Source organism: Chenopodium quinoa, unplaced genomic scaffold (genome assembly GCF_001683475.1).
Source record: "Chenopodium quinoa cultivar QQ74 unplaced genomic scaffold, ASM168347v1, whole genome shotgun sequence".
In the NCBI taxonomy this organism is placed as follows: domain Eukaryota; kingdom Viridiplantae; phylum Streptophyta; class Magnoliopsida; order Caryophyllales; family Amaranthaceae; genus Chenopodium; species Chenopodium quinoa.
In genome coordinates, this window is record NW_018744239.1 from 2,770,100 (window position 1) to 2,790,444 (window position 20,345).

At 35.6% G+C, this 20,345-nt stretch overlaps 1 protein-coding gene across 1 annotated transcript; it reads left to right on the plus strand.

The window, feature by feature from the left end:
- Positions 1-1,268: 1,268 nt before the first annotated feature.
- LOC110694150 (ubiquitin-like-specific protease 1D) lies at positions 1,269-20,340 on the plus strand. The gene is made up of 14 exons (XM_021871320.1): positions 1,269-1,774; positions 2,637-2,688; positions 4,819-4,919; positions 5,009-5,268; positions 6,421-6,466; positions 7,169-7,242; positions 7,352-7,384; positions 7,492-7,587; positions 9,340-9,442; positions 12,090-12,184; positions 13,557-13,679; positions 18,439-18,553; positions 19,498-19,605; positions 19,726-20,340. The coding sequence occupies exons 1-14, from the start codon at positions 1,379-1,381 to the stop codon at positions 19,900-19,902; spliced, it is 1,779 nt and encodes a 592-aa protein (XP_021727012.1). The 5' UTR covers positions 1,269-1,378; the 3' UTR covers positions 19,903-20,340.
- Positions 20,341-20,345: the final 5 nt, after the last annotated feature.

Sequence of the window (20,345 nt, forward strand, 5' to 3'; positions counted from 1 at the left end):
TGATATTCATCACAAACTCATAATAATTTCAAACAATCAAACAATAAATCATCATGCATGGTCAACGAAATCATACAAAATACAATTACAAATTGATAAAATCTAACCTCCATTATTTTCTTTGACCTTCAACTTTCTCTCTCCTCCATTTTTTCCTTTCCTCTTTGATAAAGCCAAATGATTGAATCTAAAACTCATAAATTTAGAAAGAAAGAAGTATACCCATCAAAACACGAATTAGTAACTCAAAAATTTATATAAAGAAGAAGAAAACTTTAAAGATTGAAGGGAAATGAGGTAAAGAGGAGAGAGAAAATGTTAAATTGAGAAGAAAACTGAAGAGAGAGAAAAATAATAGAGCTAAGGAAGAAGAAGAAAGAGAATTAAGATATAAGGAAGAAAAAAAAAACGTATGTTCATTTTAACGTACTATATGTTCACATTTAATGGTGTTGCAGCTAGCTTGGCTGCATTAGAATGCAGCCAAGTAATGCAGCCAAGAATTTGTACTTGGTTAGGGTTAATCATCAAATGGAATGGGAATCAACTGCCCTCATTCCCTTTGTTGTTGTTTGTTAGCCCATTTCTCCCATTCCCTTTACCCTCTTCATTCCCTAAATCCCTCTAAGTTCATTCCCCACCCCCCTAAGTATTTCCATTCCCATTCCCCACCCACCTTCACACCACCACATTACCACCTTCATACCTACCAACACCAACAGAAAACTTGACCACCGCCGCCCCTCCCTCGACCACCGCCGACCCTCCCTCGATCCCTTCCACCCTCCCCTCCCCCGCAAAAATCACCCCTAGCCTCGATCTCCCTCGACCCTAAAAATCGTCGCCCAGCCCTCCCACCACCCTCGAAACCCTAGCGCGAAGGGTGGTTTTTTAGGGGGAGGGGAGGTCGAGGCAGGCGCGGCTAGATGCAACGAGGGGCGGGGAGTTGTGGAGGAGGTGCAGCGAGTGGTGGAGTGGGTGGGTGGTGGCTAGAAATGGTGGAAAGTGAAGTAATGTGGTGGTGGTGTGGTGGTTGGACTGGTGGCCTTCCATTCATTCCATTATTTTGTTATTCAAAACAAACAACAACCCAAAATTGGGGGATTTTCATTCCATTCCTTGTCTTTCCTTTTGTTCATTCCATTCCAATTCTCCCGTGCGAATCAAACGACTCTTAGAAATTAGAATATCAAACAAACTACTAGGCTATTAGGCTCCACCACCACCAAAGTGACCAGCCTCTGTAAATCCCTTATTTATTTTTATACTAGTACTAGTAGTACAAGTACAATATTCCCGCACTCTCCTCCATTTCTCTCCCCTCCATTTCCTTTGACCTCCTTCACTCTCACTACCCTCACTTCCTCAAGCTCCATCAATGGAGGTCGGAGAGAATCCGTCATCGGCGGCTACTGACACTCCCGTCGCTCTAAACTCCGGCGAGAAGCAACAGCGGTTGAAACTCAATTTCGCGGAACTCTTTGGCGATGATCATGATGAACCGACGCCGGAGATTAAGGTTGTTGCCGCCGAAAAACGTCGGAAAAATCGGGAGAAGGAAAGGAAATCGGCGAATGATGATCCTCCTCCGGCGAATTCTCATGGTGGAGATGATTTTTCATCAATGTCGGTTATCGAATTGAAAGGTACAATTGAAAGGCAGACTAAAAATCTTGCTTTGGCCGGTAAATTGCGTGATAGAGGTGAAAAGCTTAAGGCTAAATTGAAGTGTTTGGAGGAAGAATTGCAGCGCCGTGAGCTTCGTCACAAAGAGGTTCATTTTCTTTTTATTTTGTGGAATTTAGGGTTTTATTTGTTGTTGTTTTTGTTGTTGTTGTTGTTGCTGCATTTTTTTTAGTGTAGTTTACTTCTGTCTTGATGATGGTATGCTGTATGGAAAATCGAGAAAGGTAATGCTAGTATGATTATACTTGATTGTTGCATTGTTGGTTGACTATCGTTTTTATTTCGAGTTTTCGATTGCATGCATGTTGTGCAACCATACGGAGCAACTGGGTGAGTTGTGGACAGGATGGTTGTTATTTGGGGGTAAAGTTTATTTTGAAGGTCAGCAAATTCAAATTTATAGAATTATGAAAAAATAAATTGAATTGATGGGAGGGTTCATTTTCTGCTTCTGGAGCTTGTATTGTGTGAGCTTCAATGCAGGTTTTGTTTTATTAGTTGTCTGGAGCTCTAGTATTGTCTTGGTATGAAGAAGAATTGCATGATAAGCATTGACCGCGATTTTTCTTTCATTGTTATTGTTATTCTTGTTTGTAAGGGCTGAAGGAGCTGAGGAGGTAATGTTATCTTGAGGGTAGTTATGCTATGCATTGACGTCTAGCTGCCCTAAGGAGTCTTAATTGTTATGAAGATAAATAGCTTTTTCCAATTTGCATGAGAAGATTTTGAGAAAGCCTGAATGCTGGTGGCAAAGAATGGTTCTTATTTTCATATATTTTTTTGACGTAATGACCAACTCATTACGCATTACTTTATACCTTATATATTTCTGGCTATGTTAAGCTGTGCTATTCTCAATTTATTTGTGCCACAATGAAATATTGAACGAAGCATAATCTTCATGGAAAAATTCAAAAGTGTTTGTGATTTTTTCTTTTAAAAAAAAACAGGTTGCTAATGGATTTGAGAAGCCAATGCATTCAGAGAGTTCAAGTAACAATGGTGATGTCATTTTTCTTGCATCTCTCGTGTTTCTGTATACTTGCAATGTCATCTGCACATTTTTTGCATTAACTCTTGAGATACTGGAACCTTTTTCTGTCATTATTGTAGACAAGACGTGACAATTTTATTGGTGATTTTCTCTTTTGGTTCAAACCGATCTGTCATACTTCTATACTCATGCTAGAGTGTAGATGACTTGACAGGTATACATGTAGTAAGATGAATTTGAATACTGTGGAAAAGCTGCAGAAATTTTGAGCTGATTCTCGAACACATTAGGAGACATTATTTCACAAATTTGTTGTCTGAGCTATAGTTTTGTTTTTTCCACATGTGCCTGAATGTATATCTCATTTCCTGTCATAGTCTTCATTGAAAGATCTACTGAAAAACAAAGAATTGATGGAAAGCCTTCACTTTTTGTTTGGTAGCCTTCATATTTTATATAGTTGAAGAATTGTGTTGAAAAGGAAATGAAGCAAATTAAAAAGCATCTTATGTTGAAATTACCATTCTAAGTTTCAAATGTGATATTAATGGAAAATTTCAATACTTTGATGTACATAGATGCAGTTGCAAGATTTGTAACAGAGAATACCCATGTAAACCTTGATAAGCTTTTTGAATGTATATATGACATGGTGATAGCATATGTTACATAGTAAGGAACAAAATCCCACAACCATGTGGCCTAAAAAAGAACCTTTTTCCTTACCAATGCAACAATGCCCATGGAACCTGTTTTACATGACTGAAAACAATGTATACATTGTGTACAACAGAGGTTCAATCAAGTTAGTTCAATAATTCAATTAAAAAGGAGAGGAAGAGATAACACTTGAAAGCTAGAGTTGAGGGAAAGTATCAGATTGTTGAATAGAATGGGAACGCTGGAATGGAAGTAAAATGCATTTTTTTAATGCATAATATGTAACTTTGAACTTAATAGTACTGATGTCTTATTTTTCAAAATATTAGTTGCGGAAAAAGGAACTACAAAATTTCTGTTACTCCCTCCGTTTTTTTTAAAGCTAGAGTTGAGAATGTGCGGAGTTTTAATAAAATAAGATGCTAGTGGGGGTAGATCAGGTAATAAAAATTGTAAGAAATGATAGCAGGGTTATAATGTTATTGAAAAGTAAAGTGGTGTAAGAGGGAGTGTAGACCATTGGAGGAGTGAGAAATGATAACGTAAGAGAGAGTGGGGACCATTAGTGGGTATAGATATAATATTAAATTGTAAGGGACTTCCAATAAAGGAAGTGTAGCTTTTAAAAAAAATGGACGAAAATAGCAAGTATAGCTTTTTAAAAAAAACGGAGGGAGTATTTGACAAAACCATTAGTTTTTATTTTTACCAAGATGATATAGATGAAGGACATAGAGAAATCATGTGCTGAACGCTAAATTTTGAGAAATCTGATTCAAGTACTAGTGTGTTACTATAATAAATGAGCATAAAGGGAATATTTCTCTTATATAATGATTGCAGATCCAAGGAAAATAAACGGCAAGATTGGACATTCGGAACTTTGAATATTGAAGAACTTATGTGCATGAGTTTTCATAGTTCAGTGTCTAATGTTCCATCGTTGTTTACTAATGAAAGAGGGGACCGAGAGCATGTAAAGCGTTAGCTACATCAATTAAATATAAAAAATCTTTTACATAATAATGAGTTTGTTTTGGATTGGCAAAAGTACAAACTTCTAATTTTTTCTGTTCTCATGTGGAGATGTTGGAGCCGATGAATAGATGCAATTCTTATACATGTAATATCAATTGTTTTTGAAGAGAGCCACCATTGGAGGAATATATACAGAGCGGAGTAACTTATGAAAGAGAGGGAGAAGAGCATAGAGTAGGGATAAAAGGCAAGTGTATATAGTGAGTGGAAAAGTGAATGATTTGTGGTAACTATTTCCTTTTCATCATTTTCTTAGATATATCCTTTTTGTGGTTTTAATTATTCATTGTTTTGGCAAATGAAAAGTATCAACAAAAGAGGGTTTTGGCTTTGTTGTAACCTAGGTTAGACTACTCAAAATACACCTGTTGTGGTTCCTATCTACCTTCCTTTTTAGGTATCTTTGGAAGAGGACTAATCAAGGAAATGCCAATTTATAGGTTTTTCAGATGGATCCATGCAAGAAGCACCATCATCTCAATGCTCTATCTTCGCCACTTGTATTTTGAAGACATTGGATAATCCGAAAGTAGAACAGAATGTATTGCATCTATCTTATGACCACAGCTATCTACTCTATCTAGTTCATTGATGATTACTGCTCCCATTTTAAGTGTGAATATTTTGCAGACCAGTAATCAAGCAAGCAGCGCATTTGTTCGTGAAATTTCTTGTCTGAACCCTTGCGACAAGTCTAAAAGGAAAGCAACTGTAAAGTTACCACAAAGCAAAAGAGCAAAACCTGGGCTGTCTGCCAAAGAATTTTATGCTTGGAAACCTAAGGATCAGTCTCCTCGCAATGGTGTAAAGAACGGAAAGCAGGCCGGCAGGGTTTCTTCTTTTGGCTCGCTTCCTTTGCTAAATGAGAAGACAGCTGACACAAATAAAAAGTATGCACATCTATTTTGCCCCACTAGCAATTTTCTTCTTTTCCTAATTTTGAAAGACATAGGTATTACAGGATCTTTGAATCCAAAAAGGGTGGGGCTTCGCCCCAATCTTTTGGTACTGCAACTCCTGAAATTATCATAATAAGGCCAAAGTGCCAAAAACGAGATGGACGCCTGATCACACTATGTGCTTATCGTTTCTGGCTGATGCTGATGCTGATGCTGCTGTTTTCTGCTCTTGTTTATCTGATTCAAATAGATTCTCTTGTTTTCAGTTGCTTTAAACATGCCCATCTTTTTTAGGTCAACTGTTACATTTTCTTGTTTATTAGCAATTTCTTCTAACAGTCATATCTATGATGGATATGCTTGATTTAGATTACGTACAAAGTACATTTTATTGTTCAATGTTTCTTTTGTTTTCTTTATGGAATTCTGTTGGTAACCTGGTAGTAATTTTGTCTACATAGAATAAGCTCAGATGGAAGTTTTCTTGATACTTTTGTTTTCATTATGGAATTCTGTATATTCTGATGTCTTGTACACTCTTTTTTACGGATTGCCAGCTTTTTAAGAAAAAAAAATCTTAGAACAATTTTCTTCACTTTGAAGTTTTTATTTTTCTTAATTTTTTTTAACTTTTTTATTTTTTTATTTATTTTTTTATTTTTTAAAATTTGTTGCTTTTTCCTTACTATCTGTTTCACCTTGTATATCATTGCATTTGCTTGTCCTTATGCTTAATGCCTGACTGGCTTCAAAAGCATTCGACTTTGGAAGGAGCTTAGTTCATGCTATACTTCTAGCCTTCTAGGCTTGAATTTCTGATGGAAAGATATCTGGCACTGTGGAAAGCAAGTGTACATACCGTGTCAATATGCATTCGACTCTTTTGCTCTGCTTTACACTGCGAGATACAGAAATTTGGGATTAATTTGGATAAAAGCTGGAAGACAGGGTCATGCTTAATATCTTAAGAATAAGATGGATAATTGATATGTTGTTTTTAAATTATTGTGATATTCATTGTACATTTGTGGTTTTCTGTATCGTATTTCAATGTCTCTTGAAGTGTTCTTTTTGGTTGTTCAGATAAAGGTTTTTGCATATTTGACCGTTGACTGATTATTATGTCTTTAAACCTTCTTACAGTGAGGATTCTCAAGCTTTGAATACAAATGGCTCAATTAAGGATAAGGTAAATTAGATCCGCCCCCCTCCAAATCCAACTAGATTCAGGTGGAGATGATATGTATTTGATTGCCTTATACTTCCTCCGTTCCGCAAATATTGCAACATGGGGACGAGACACGTATTTTAAGAAGAGGAGAGAGATAGAGAGGAATAAAGATAGGGACCCATATGATGAGGAGAGAGAATGAGAGAAAACATGTGTAAACAGGGAAATGTTGAAAAATTGCTAAACTACCTAAAATGGTAATGGTTGCAATATTTGTGGAACGGAGGAAGTATTTGACAGTACAAGCTGTTAACTTGTTGCTTTTAGTCATCCAAACATCAAGTACGAGTTTGATGTTTGGATACCCTTTACACACACAGGGTCAAATGAGAGATATTTTGAAGTGAGAAGGATTAATATGCATGATTTTAAAACTGAATGTGCATATTTATTTAACAAAAGGTGCACAATTAATAATTTTCCAGAAATCAGAAAAATAATCACATCTCAAAAAAAAAAAAAAAATACACACATTTTGTTTAAAGTATATGCCCATTGAATTAAAAAAATGCATATGTATCTTTCTCAATTTAAGTATTACTGGCATGAGGATAGAGGGCAGCCGTGTATGGGTCTATTATTGGATAGGATCTTATATTGAGGCGGGAATAAGAAATAGTATTTGATTTATCTATTTCTCTACATTTGAATCAAGTGCAGGCTGTTGTTTTGGTGGATGAGGAGGCACCTGAGCTTATCGAGAAAAAACAAAAAGCTAATGATCTACCGTCAACGTATGGTGATCTTAGGCTCTAAGCTCTTATTTTTCTGGATCTGTTTTTTCTCTTTCATATCAAGGTTACAATGCTAATACTGAAGTTATTCTATTGTGCATATTTACAGGCCTAATGATGGCAAGATCTACTATCCATCTAGGTGTCAATGCTCTCTAAATTATGTCATTCTCACTTTTATTTTCTTGATGCACGCATACTTGTGTGAACCTCTTGTTCACTTAATGTTTGTGCTTTTTTTATATGCAGGGAGGATCCCGAGTCTCTTGAAATCTTCCGCTCAGAATTAAAATGCCTAGAGCCTGAAGAGTGCTTGACCTCAACTATCATGAACTTCTATATAAGGTATATATACTCTCACATTTCTCTATAAAACATTTTTTTTGGGGGGTAAAGTCAGGTGCGTTGGCATCTCATATTTACCATATTCGGGATGAGTTTTGTACAAAGGTCATCGCCAGAAAATATTGAAGGGTGGGTAACTCTTGGCTGGTTTGATTAAAATTGGGAGAGCCATTAATGGCCTATATTGTACAATTTTAATATTCTCTACCTTCAACCTCTTCAATATTTGATATACTAGGATTGGGAGCTATTGAGTTCCATGCGAGTAACACAAAAACCGGTGATGAGGCTAAGGTTTTATAATTTGGCTCTGTCACCACTCCACCAAGAGGTGGGACAGTTCGTAATTTTTTTACTTTGGACGTCATGATAACTAAGGCTCTGTGTTTGATTGAGATCTCACCGAGAAAGTGATGTTTGATGAGGCTTTGGCTTGCTTAAGATTAGCACACCGTGTATTGATGATTTTAGGTTCTCAAATCAAGTCCTGCTAACAAATACGCCCTCTGTCTTTATTGAATTCTCATTTGGCTTTTTCACAAGGTTTAAGAAGGTGAATTGTTTAAGAAGATTTGGTTGATCAAAGGTGAATATTTTAAAAAGGAAGATAGCGGGGTTTGGTTGATTAAAAGTGAATTAAGTGAAAGAAGACTTTTATTTAGGGACTAAGGGAGTTGTGTGTTTTATGTTTTACCTAAAGGCTTTTCTGTATATGAAAAATCATGCTTCCATGCTATATTAATCTTAATGAGGGATGCAAGTAACATTCCCAAAGACTTGTTCACTTTTTTACCCTCATCTATCTCCTCAATAGTTTAATAGAAAATGTTGATTGCTTGTGAGATCTTTTCTCCTCTGAATGTGAAGCCCTATATTCTTTGCTTGTCTTATTTTCTATTGCTTGGAGATTTAAGAGGAATTTCCTATTAATTCCTCTTTGATTTGGGCTTTAAATAGTTTTAGATAGGATTTACATTGTGAGTACAGAGATGATTGGATGTTCATGGTTTCCCTCTTGGAATTTGAGCCTGTTATGATGTGCTCCAATGTTGTGAAGCTGTATTAGGTGTGTATTTAAATTTGGCATTATGCTTTGCCTTACTAAGTTTCCGAGTCTTTTATCTGTGCAGTGCTCATGTAAAAAATGTTTAATTGGGTTTGTTTGTTGTGGTTTTATGAACATATCACTTGTGTAATGCTTTTGTGAGATTATTTTTTTTTTTTTTTTTTTTTTTTTTTTGAGGAGATAAAGAGAGGTCAAATGTAATTGTAGGCTATTGGAGGAGGTGTAGTTGTTCACTGAAAATATTGTTGCCTTTTCTAATCTGATCGAGGTTTACTTGGAAAGATGGGATATGCAGGTCAGAGAACTCTAAAAGTATTATCTGAAATGCATAAGATAGAACTTTGTTGATGGTTGGTGGAGTGGGAAGAGAATATTTAAGTTTGTACAAATATATTAGGTGATAGCTGATACTTTAGAGTTTGATAACAGAGTTTTGTGGTTCAACTGGATGGAAGCTAGGTTGAGCTACAAGAATGAGCATTCCTCTTCTTATTCTCCAATCATGTGAGCTGTATTAGTTAGTATTTATTCTTAGAGAAATTGGATAAAACTACCTTGTGAACTGTAGCACCTTTTCCGCATAACTACCATACAAAAATAATAATTCTTAATGATCCAGGAACTAAAGTAATTTATTTTGCTTTTGATTAGCCATTTGTTGTCTAACTTGCTATTCAATCTACTAGATTTCTCCAGGAGCTGTACTGTTCAACTGATTCGTCACAGCACAATTTCTACTTTTTCAATACATACTTTTACAGTAAGCTTCAAGAAGCTGTATCTTATCAGGTACTCTCTATATTCTATGGTCTCCTTGACCCTGGAGAAATTATGGGTTGGGTTGAAATGTTCTTTTTGATCTGTATGTGGTTATGTTTGTTGACCTTTGCCTTTTGATGCTTGACGAATGTCTTGTGATGTATTATCATAGCACTTTTTTGATTGGTTTTAGCTTTGTAATATTTTTCTTTCCTGCTGGTGATATCCTGAGAAGCTGAAGGAAGTTGATGCTGTCAGTATGTCTGTTAAAAATATCTCATCAAAAATCTTCCTGGTAGACATCCCAATAAATGAAACACTTTTGAATGATCAGACATTGGTCAAGGTCCTGATCATCATGTTTATTGAAATAAACTATTTTGTATGCTTGGCTAAGTTCATTCTATTTTTTTTTTCTATCTTATGTAGTGAGGTAAGTTCATTTATTAATATAGTATTAGCTTCCCTAACACACTGATTTCAAACTTCATATTTTTGCGTAGCTTCTCTTGAATAGGATTTCATTCCATGTGTTGATGAAACACATGATTAATTCTAGCCCAGCGTTTAAGTATTGTGCTCTCCACCCATGTAAATCTCTCCAGTGTTTTGAACTTGTTTCTCATTTTGTTCCAAATTGCTGTGATGCACAAACTACGAAAACCCTAGACAATACCCATCTAGTGATTGGTAGTCTAACTGCGAGGAAAGTAACTTATATTATGGAAAGTTTTTCTATCTAGTATTTGAGTAGTAACCCAAGATCTAGATTCTGGAAGTTGAAGGTGAGATCTACTTAGGGGTCTGTAGAGTTGAGCATAAGCATAACTAATGATTGTAATAGCGGGTAGCTGTTCAAACTGCTTATTGGTGCCTTTCTAGCTATTTTGCGCATAGTTTCTAGCTATCATGATATGTATTTCTAATTAATTTTGCTCAATTAGCTTTTGTTTTTTTTTTTTTTTTTTTTTTTTTTTTGTTAAAATAGTAGTATAATGCAAATTGTAGTCAAGTAGCAGTAGTTGGTGCCTTGGTGGAGATAAATTGTTACCTCATGTAGCTTTTAAAGAAAACTTTCTCAACTTTTACTCTATTTTTTTTTGTTCTTCCCACTTTCCATTTTTTGTCCATTCCTTATGCTCTACCTATTTTACTTTATTCTATTTGAGGCATACACCCCCTTCACCATCTTACCCCCGTTTAATCACACATTTCCAGTTTTCCACACACTTATTTTATTCACCTTTTTTCTTACACCCACTCGGCACCCACCTTTTTACACTCTCTCTTACGTTTTCTTTTACACTCACCTTTTTTCAAAATTTTCTTAAACTACATATTTAATGAGTAGAACATACAAGAATAGAGGTATTAACTGCCATCTTATTGAACATTACTTAACAAATTTAGACTTTTCTCGAGATTGAACTAAGTCAAAAGATTAGCTGCTACTTGAATAGCTCTTTTATTCGTTTCTGAAAGAGAGATTTTTTTAAAAAAATATCTTTTAATTTTTTGTTTTGGATGTTGAGTCAAATAAGATGCTGTGAGTTTTATCGTCGTGCTGGACCATTCCTTCACATTGGCTGTCAATTTGTAATCACTGATGATATAGAAGCTTTGTTCATGGTGTTGTTTGTTTTTTTTTATTGTGTCTCTGTTCCTCTTTGTTGTTATCTTCTTGTCCTAATTGTTATTGGTTTTTTGTCTTCTGTGGGTGGGAAGGAGAGGGCGTAGGCTGATATTTATTACAACAAAACTTGGGTTGTCAGTGATGTAGCTGTTTTGATTTTTTTTTTTTTTAAAAATTTTATTTTAAATCTGAAAACTCAGCAATAGCAATTATGATTTTAAAATATGACTTGCTTGATTATCATTTTTTGTCGTATGCTGCCATCAGTTTATAAAATAGTGCCTAAGGTGCAGCAGGACCCCCATTGCTTAGCGTGCCTTGTCCTTTTACTATGTTGGTTGACACTCCAAATTTGAAATGTTACATCTGCACCTGGCACTCTGGTAGTGAATGGATGTCGGAGTGCTCACAGCTTTTTATTATACTTTACTTCCCCCACCCCCCTTTTTCTTCCAAGACAAAATCTGAACGTACATGGGAAGGAGAGGCCTGGATGGGTGGACGCTTGATGTGAATTATTGTTAAATGTGTTATTTTAAGCTACCACCCTTTTGATTTTTTCTATATATATTGCTACTGAGTGATGAAAGTGACTAACTTTGTAATTTGGGAGTGAAACTAAGTTTGTAGCTAAACTATAAAGTGCGAATTATTCATTACACAGTGTGCTTGCACCCAATTTTTAAAAAATAAAGTGAAAACGAAATTGCTTTTGATATGAGAACTGAACAAAAAAATTGTTAAGCTTAGCAAGTAAAGAACTATCACGGACCACTATCCCAAATTGTGTTCTGAAACCCATCCGTACAAATCAATAATAAGCCAACCAACGAATCGCATTCCACAGACCTTTGTAATGCTGTTCTAGCATAGAAAAGCAAGAGAAGAGAAGGGAAATAGTTAAACAATAAATATGACAGCATAATGCATGTTGTTAATTACTAGATGCTCAATATTGCCTTCTGCTTGTTTAGATTCTTGATTGAAATTCATTCACATTCTATATTAAATGTAAGCTTGTTTCTTTCATGTGAATTGCCGAAGAGAGACAAGGAAGCTTTTTTCTTGAAGTTTAGAAGGTGGTGGAAAGGTGTCAATATATTTCAGAAGGCACATATATTTCTTCCCATAAATGAAGAGTAAGTTGATATTTTCTGACATTTGAGTTGGAGTTATATGTTTGGTTCACAGTTTCAATGTTACTAGGTAAGGGCTAGTCCCAATTATTGTCTCGTTTCATTGGTGCTACATTTGGATTATGTTTACATGTATTACTTCTTGTTTATTTTGAGTACCTCTATGGCATTGCATTACTCTTCTTTGAGGTTCCAATTAGCAACACGCAATTCATTTTTAACACTCTAACTTAGTAACTTGGCTTCGTTGAATATTTGCTGACATTAATTGAAGATTTTTATTTGCACCAATGTCCTTTTTAGAAGGGAGAAACATTCATCAACAATCGTTATGTTCTCCCAAGATGGGTCATGCTGGGTAATAAGCAAGGACCTTTTCTGTTTGGGAAGGGATTTATCTTTGGATGGACCTAAATTTCTTTTACTGTTCATTGAAAATTATGTCTTGATGCTAGTACCATGAAGTGCATCCTGGCCTTGGAATTAGCATATAACTCTTGGGCTTTACATATAGCTCAAATATACTGAATATTTAGCTAAAGTATAATGAACATATAGTTTGTATAACTCAAATTTATATGAGCTTATAGTTCAATATTACAAACCTATACTGATATAAATAAAATATTTAAATATGTTGATTCAATTATATAAAATTCAACCCCATGCAAATCTGAGAGCGAGCTGCACCTGACTTGCTGTACATCTTTGCTGAGATTAATTATACTATTCAGACTCTTAATCACAGAAGAAAAATGCAACAACTTGTCAAGCAATAGTATTGATATGTGGGTGGAGAGGGTGGTATTAGATTGAGATGGAAATTGTGCTAGCTAGAGAGAAGTGAAAGAGAGTTTGGTGTGAAGCCTTAAATTGGGTTATTAAATGGTTGAATGGGTGGTGCGGTGAGTTGAAGGCTGGGTCTTGAAACTATTGCTTGAACTGCTTCTGGTTGTGAGAAACGTATTAGATTATAAAGATCTCGACTCTTCTTTCCGTGATTGTAAAGGCCAAACAAGTACACTACTAGACACTAGTATTGCATATCTTGTTTGGGAAGAATTCTCTCAACCCTTGAGGTTTTAAATCCTGTTTGTCATTATGTTTGATTCACGAGGCTGCAGAAATGTAGATAACTATAGGGGATTGTGAGGCTGTTTGAATACAAACATGTGTCCATGTGTTTTGGTTTTAGTTAATGTCACTTTTTTGGAGTTAATTGTTCCCTTCCAGTAATCTTGCAATATCTGCTCAAAATAATTTGTTTTTTTTTTTGGTGCAAATGCTCAAAATAATTTGTTATATGGTATTCTCTGTCTTTGTAACTGGGGAAAGGGCCCTATAAAATTAATGCATTGTTTCATCTTGTCCTCAGCAATCATTGGAGCTTGGCGATAATATGCATCCCTGACGAGGAGTGTGATTCAGGATTGATGATACTTCATTTAGATTCATTGGGAGTGCACTCTAGCAGTTCGATTTTTGATAACATAAAGTGGTGAGAGCACTCAACCTTAGCAGTGTAGCTTATAAATTGCCTTTTGTTCTTTACTTGTCTGTTTTCAAACATGTGAATCTCTTAGTAGTTGCATGCTGATGAGAGACTTCATGATACTGCCTTTTGTATCCTTCCCTTGCTTATCTGGAAGCTGGGGAATGGTGGTTATTGGCATATGAATTTGTCAGCCATGTGCCATTTGTAGAAGTTTGGATCAGTAAACTCAGCTGGTTTTTGGTCCAAAAGATACCTTGGGTGATGATGGCATGCAACATGACATTATTATTTTAATGCTAGATCTTTGAATATAATTATAGATCATATTTAGATGAATGGTTTAATGATGATTAAATTACAATAGATGATGAATTTATAATGTATTGTAGTATGTTCTAACACTGTACATTACTCATTGTCTAGATTTATGTGTGTTTTTAAACAAATATAGTCCCTTACTTTAAGATAATAGACATTACATTGTTATAGGTGGGTGTGATAAAAAAAAGCAAATATATGATATAGCTCATCTGATAAGCTCTTAGATTGCAAGTCACAGATATACTCGGTTTAAGTCTTGGCAGACCCCTTATTATTTATTTATTTATTTATTTTTTTATTATACTACCTCCGTCTCTTATTTAGTGCAACAAAAGGGGTTGCACAAGTCCCAAGAAAAAAATTCTTAAGCAATGATTAGAAAATAGAGGGCTTGTGATTAATTAGATGAAAGGGAAAGTGGGGAACGGATGTTTTTGTTAAAAAGAAACCAAATAGTGCTGCCTCTTAGCAGCAACACCAGTGACCAGCCCACCACCACATCAACACCTCCAAAACATCAACACCTCCAACACATTGTGTCTCAGCATCAACACTAGCCACAGTATCCTGCACAACCACCAAATCACACACCCATGCCACCCTAACCACAGAAACCACCATAACCACCCAAAATCCACCCCACCCACCCTGCAGCCACCACAATCCCACCCCACCCACTCTGCAGCCACCACAAACCCTTTACAAAGCTACCCCACACCCACCCAGTAATTACCACTGCACCTACTTGTCGTGGCATACCCTCCCCCGCAAGCACCCCCAAATGTATAAGCACCTTCTTAAACCAGCTAGATCTTTGTATAACTTCCCTTTATCTTTCTTCCTCCCACTTTCTCTAACTACAATGTCAAAATCCTCATGAATTACCTCCCATCTTTCACTGCTTTTGCGTTAGATATGAGTTGTCAAGCTCAAGGTCAAATTCGTCATTTTAATGATCAATTTCTAGGGTTTCAATTTCGAGGAAGGGCGGCGACTTTGACAAGAGAGGAGAAGGTGGCAGTGATTCTGATGAGGGGGAGGAGCAGCTGTTGGCGACTTCGACGAGGAGGGGCGGCGAATTGACCTGACAAGGGAGAGAAGGTGAAGGGAGGAAATGGAGTGGTGGTGGTGGTGTGGTGGCTGTGAGAGAAGAGGGAGAAAAGTAGTGGTGGTGGTGGCTGAAGGGGAGGAGAGAGAAAACATGGTAGTGTTCATGGTGGATGTGGTTGTGAGGGAGGAAAGGGAATGTGGGTTAGGGTTTTAATAATGGATGAATTAAGTTAGGTTAATTAGTTAATAACATATGATTTAATGTGTTACATGAAGATAAGTAAGGTATATGGTAATTTCATTTTAAAAAGGTTTACTAAAATAAAAAGTTTTAGTTTGTTGCACATAATATGTAGCATTCATTACCGTTGCGTATAATATGAAACGGAGGTAGTATATGAGTAGTTCATTTGATTCATGTCAGCTTTGTATAGGGGGTGATATAGGGATGAATGACATGTGCCCTCGTGTGTTAGAGATAGTATAATTCTAAGCAATTCATGCAGATTTTTATACAAGTGTTCCAAAACTACTTGTAGAAGAGATCTATTGGAGAATAGTCAGAATACCATGATATAAAATTCTGATGTTTTTTAAAAAGAGTTAGCAGTATTGGATTCTGAATTAAACAAAGTAGTGCAAGGAGAATCACTAAGAATATTACAAGAAGTCTTCAAATTATAGTACTTCATCCCTAAAATACTTCCATATTGGGGCAGTCTAGCATTATTTAGTTAAAAAGAAGATTTTGTATGATTCACATCTACCCTTTCCAATTTTAGTTAGGAATGGAGTATAGGATTTTTATGAGGTGGCATTTTATCAAGGTAAACTGGGAAGAAAAGATTGTGAGATCCAAAATAATAAAAGGAGAAAGGTAGGAAGTCTCTTATTATAAATGAAAAATGTTAAAAGGGTTAAGTTAGCAAATAGTAAGCAGGCCGAGGAGGGATAAAAGTGGAGTTACGGTCACATTTGATTTCTTGTCCTAGGAAATTACTTACTCCGGTTTTTATTAGATGCATCACTTTTTATATATGGAAGTTTCAATTTAGATGCATCACTTTATCTTTTTATCAATAATTATCTCTATCTATCTACTTCAAAAATTTCGTAGGAGTCCACAATTTCAAAAGTGATGCATCTAATAATAAACGGAGGAAGTATATGGTTTAGTAGTATAGGGTTAATCATTCAATCAGTCTTAGTCTATAGAGCTTCACAAATATTTGGGCATATGGTACTTGGTTAGCTATGGATTAGTCTACCGTGGCTTTCCCTGGGTTGAACCCGTGTACTTGTTATACAATTTTGATCATATCACGATCCAACTTTACCCTAAAGACTTGTTTGTGGACTTTTTCCACTGCCATGGACTTTTTCAAAAATCAATCAATCAAAGCCTTAATCCCATAATTGGGGTCGGCTACATGAAGCAAAAGTGATTATTTCGTGTAGTCATCGACAAAAATCTTCCTCCTCCATCCCTTACGATCAAATGCCTCATTCTCATGTAAATCCATATGCTTCATATCTTTTATAACTTCCTCCAATCAAGTCATTTTTGGTCTTCTTCTCCCTTGTTTATCTCTTGTATGGCCCTACTCTTCCACCGACGATTTTCGCTTAGTTTGTCTTGTGTCACACCCACTTTCTTGTGAATAACCTCATTTTTATCCTATCTTTTATTGTGTTCCTGCACATCCACCTTTACATGCACATTTCCGTAACCTCCATCTTTTTAATGTGCTTCTTAGAGAACCAACACTGATGGGCACTCTCTATTTAAGTCACCCCGACTTATTCTTGTGGGCCATATCTTGATCAATGTCACTATTTGTTTCAATGATCTACACAAGATATTTAAAAGTTCACTCATGGTCAAGTTTTTCCCGTCCGAACTCACCACATCATCGCTTGTCCCCCTGGGAGTACCAAAGCGGCATACCAAATATTCAAGTAGCTTAAACCCTCTAGATTCCAACCTTTGCCTCCATTGCTCCAATTTGGCATTAACCCCATCTTTAGTTTCATCCACCAAAACGATATCATCCACAAACATCATACGCCATAAAGCCTCATGTTGAATTGGTTAGTTACTTCATCTAGAACCGTTGCAAAAAGAAAAGGGCTTAATGCAGATCCTTGATGCAATCCTATTGTAATAGGAATATCTTTTGTCAACCCTCCACATGTCCTCACATTCGTGGGCACATCACGATACAAATCCTCAACCAGGTTCACATACCTTCGTGGGATATCTTTTTTCAATATTGCCCACCAAAATACCTCTCTTGGCTTTTTATCATATCTCTTCTCTAAATCAATAAAGACCATATGAAAATCCTTCTTCTTTACCCTATAAAACTCCATCATTTGTCTTTTGTTTAATGAATACTCTTTGTTCTTGGGTTATTGTTTAAGTTTACACCCTAGAGTGCTCTAGACATATATTAGAATTAATATTATCTACTCCCTTCAGGTTTTAGTAAGTGTTACAATTTTTTTTTTTTTTTTTTTTTTTTTTTTTTTTTTTTTTTTTTTGGCAAAAAGCTATATTTAAATATAATATTTCTCTCTCATGGTCCCCACCCAAACCCACTAATACTTTTTTATAATTTCTTTCCTTTCATATTCATTACTTTTCAATAAATTATTAACCCCACTATTTTTTCTTTCAATTTTTTAATACTCCAACTACCCCACTTACCTCTTATTTTTATTTAAGTCAATTATATTGCCTAAAACTAGTGCCGGTTTAAGTGTAACACTTATTAAAACTCGAAGGGAGTAGCAACAATGTTATCGTTCTATCTTTGTCACTATTATTTTTATCTTTGGGGGAGAGGTATCAGATGGAAAGTGATCGATATTCCTAATAGTTTTCTGAATCAGTCCTTGGTTTGGGTGGAATAACAACAACAACAACAAAGCCTTAGTCCCAAAATGATTTTGGGTCGGCTAACATGAATTGTCATAAGGAACCGTACGATATATAAAGAACATAACAAGATATTCAGTTAAATGAGTTTGAAAAAAGGCAAGTAAAATGAAAAAGAAAGAGCATCCAAGAAAATAAAGGGGGATTTGGGTGGAATAATATACTGTATTTATTTATATAACTAGAGGCTTAATGTAGTGTGTTTTCAGAAGATACTTTAGGGCTGCACAATTTGATTTCTGGATGCCTTTTTTGTTTTGGAAGCTCAAACTGGGGCCAAATTTATATGGCCTGCAGTTTTCCTATTGATATTTTTTCGTAGAAACTGAATTCTGATTTAGAAAATCAGTTAGTGTGCATACTCACACTGTCACACCCTTGCAAACGTTAATTATTATGGGTAAGTTGCTGGCTTCAAACTGACCGACTTATGCTATATGTTTTCTTCAGTTTGTTGATTAACGAGTGGAATATTCTAAACAAAGATGTTGATGCTGTTAGTGCCCCCATACCTGAGAAGATTTGGCAACGTCTTCCTCGTAGAATTGAGAATAAATATATTGTGGTAATTATGTTTCTGGCTATGGTATTACTTTCATTTATTTATTTATTATTATTATTATTAGCAGGTGGGTGTTTTGTCTTTTCTTTTACAATACTCTTTTCTGTATTATAATGTAATTAGTTATGATTGAAAACAATTTTGTTCTCATTGGATTGCTTATCTCTATTATTGATATTCAATTCTTGGCCATTACTCTGCTTGAATTAAGAATTTGCATCCATAATATAATTTCTCTTAACTAAGTTGTATTTTGACCTGTCAAGTCAATTAGATTGGGTTGAGGTTTGGTAATTTGGTTTCATTTCATTTGCATATGGGATCATTTCGGTTTAGGATAGGTAAATGCATGTTTGTGAATTAGTGACCCAATATTTCAGTTTCATGTCAATCATATAGACCAATAATTCCTCTTTTCCCCTTAGATCTGGTTATAGTGCGAAGATTGGTTTACATAAATTTATTAAGAATTATGCTCTGATTCTAGATATGATATGATAAGCTGAAATTTGAAATTTTCCGGTGATTTCTAACACTTTGGCCTTTTAGCAATTAGCTAAGCTGGCTCATTTTGCTGTTTGACGAGCTAAAAGCGTGTACCATATGCAGTTGTATGGTAAAATTAGTGATTGGTCATATGCTCGTATTATTCAAAATGACAGCGTTTTAGGCAGAATAGTTTTTAAATTTTTTGATGCCAACAACCATTGAAAAAGCTGCTCGCCTGCTCTAGTTAGGTTTTTATTTATATTTTTATCTTTATATAATTATTTGCTTTTAATCAATTTTCAATGTATTTAACAGTATCAGGTCGATCCAAAATAGGCTGTATTGTATGACCCTCAAATTGTTGAATCATTTGGGCTGACCCTCCTAAGCTTAGTTGTCATTATTTATCTTTAACTTTCACATTTCTTGTCTCTATCTGCCTCCTTCGATCCCAACAGGTTCCTCGCCAGACTAATGATTATGATTGCGGCCTCTTTGTGTTATATTACATGGAACGATTCATACTTGAAGCACCTAAAAGGCTTACGAGGCAACTTTTAACTATGGTACAGTCTTTTACATCTAGATACACTATTGAATATTGATCATCCTGGGTTCAGTTTCACAGTTTTCTCTTTTCTAATTTGTTCATATGTGCTCATTTGCCTTTTCTATTCTATTCTCAGTTTGGGAAGCACTGGTTCAAACCTCAAGAAGCCTCTAGTTTGAGAGGGAAAATAAAAAAGATACTCCAGGAAGAATTCAAGGAGGAACCAAAACAGGATAGCTGGACCTGGGAACCTGTGTGTTTGCCTGTAAATGCTGAAACAACAAAATCCAAAGACCTTGCTGAAATTTCATGACAGCTAAAGCCTAAAATATTGTTGCTGTGTCCCTATATTTGGTATAGATTAACTACGGCGGGTTAGAGCTTGGAGATCTCTCTCCTTACAGTTTATAGCTGCAATGAGGCACTTTGCATAGGAGCTGCACATACATTTCCTAGTTAGTTTTGTATAGATAGAAGTAGATTTGGAATCTTGTCGTTATAATGTAAGAAGTTACTGGGCAGAATATCAAGCCTTTTTAGCCAACTTGCTATTCCTTTCTGAGTACCAGGAGGTAGCTTCTTAAAGGTTTACTCGTCCATTGTACAGAATGGGTTAGGATTTCTGTAACCAGCGATTGCGGCTTTTGAAAGCCTTCCCATCTTCATATTCGCCAGGTGCAACATTTAGGCGTTCACTTTTGTAAAGAAGACAAGCACCAAGTGGTAATAAAATTTACTTCTTTGCTCTGCAGAATT

Coding starts and splice junctions, on each gene's coding strand:
- LOC110694150 (XM_021871320.1), top strand. CDS start 1,379: ATGGAGGTCGGAGAGAATCCGTCATCGGCGGCTACTGACACTCCCGTC. Junction 4,920..5,008: donor ATCCGAAAGTAGAACAGAAT/GTATTGCATCTA, acceptor AATATTTTGCAG/ACCAGTAATCAAGCAAGCAG. Junction 13,680..18,438: donor ATTTTTGATAACATAAAGTG/GTGAGAGCACTC, acceptor TGTTTTCTTCAG/TTTGTTGATTAACGAGTGGA.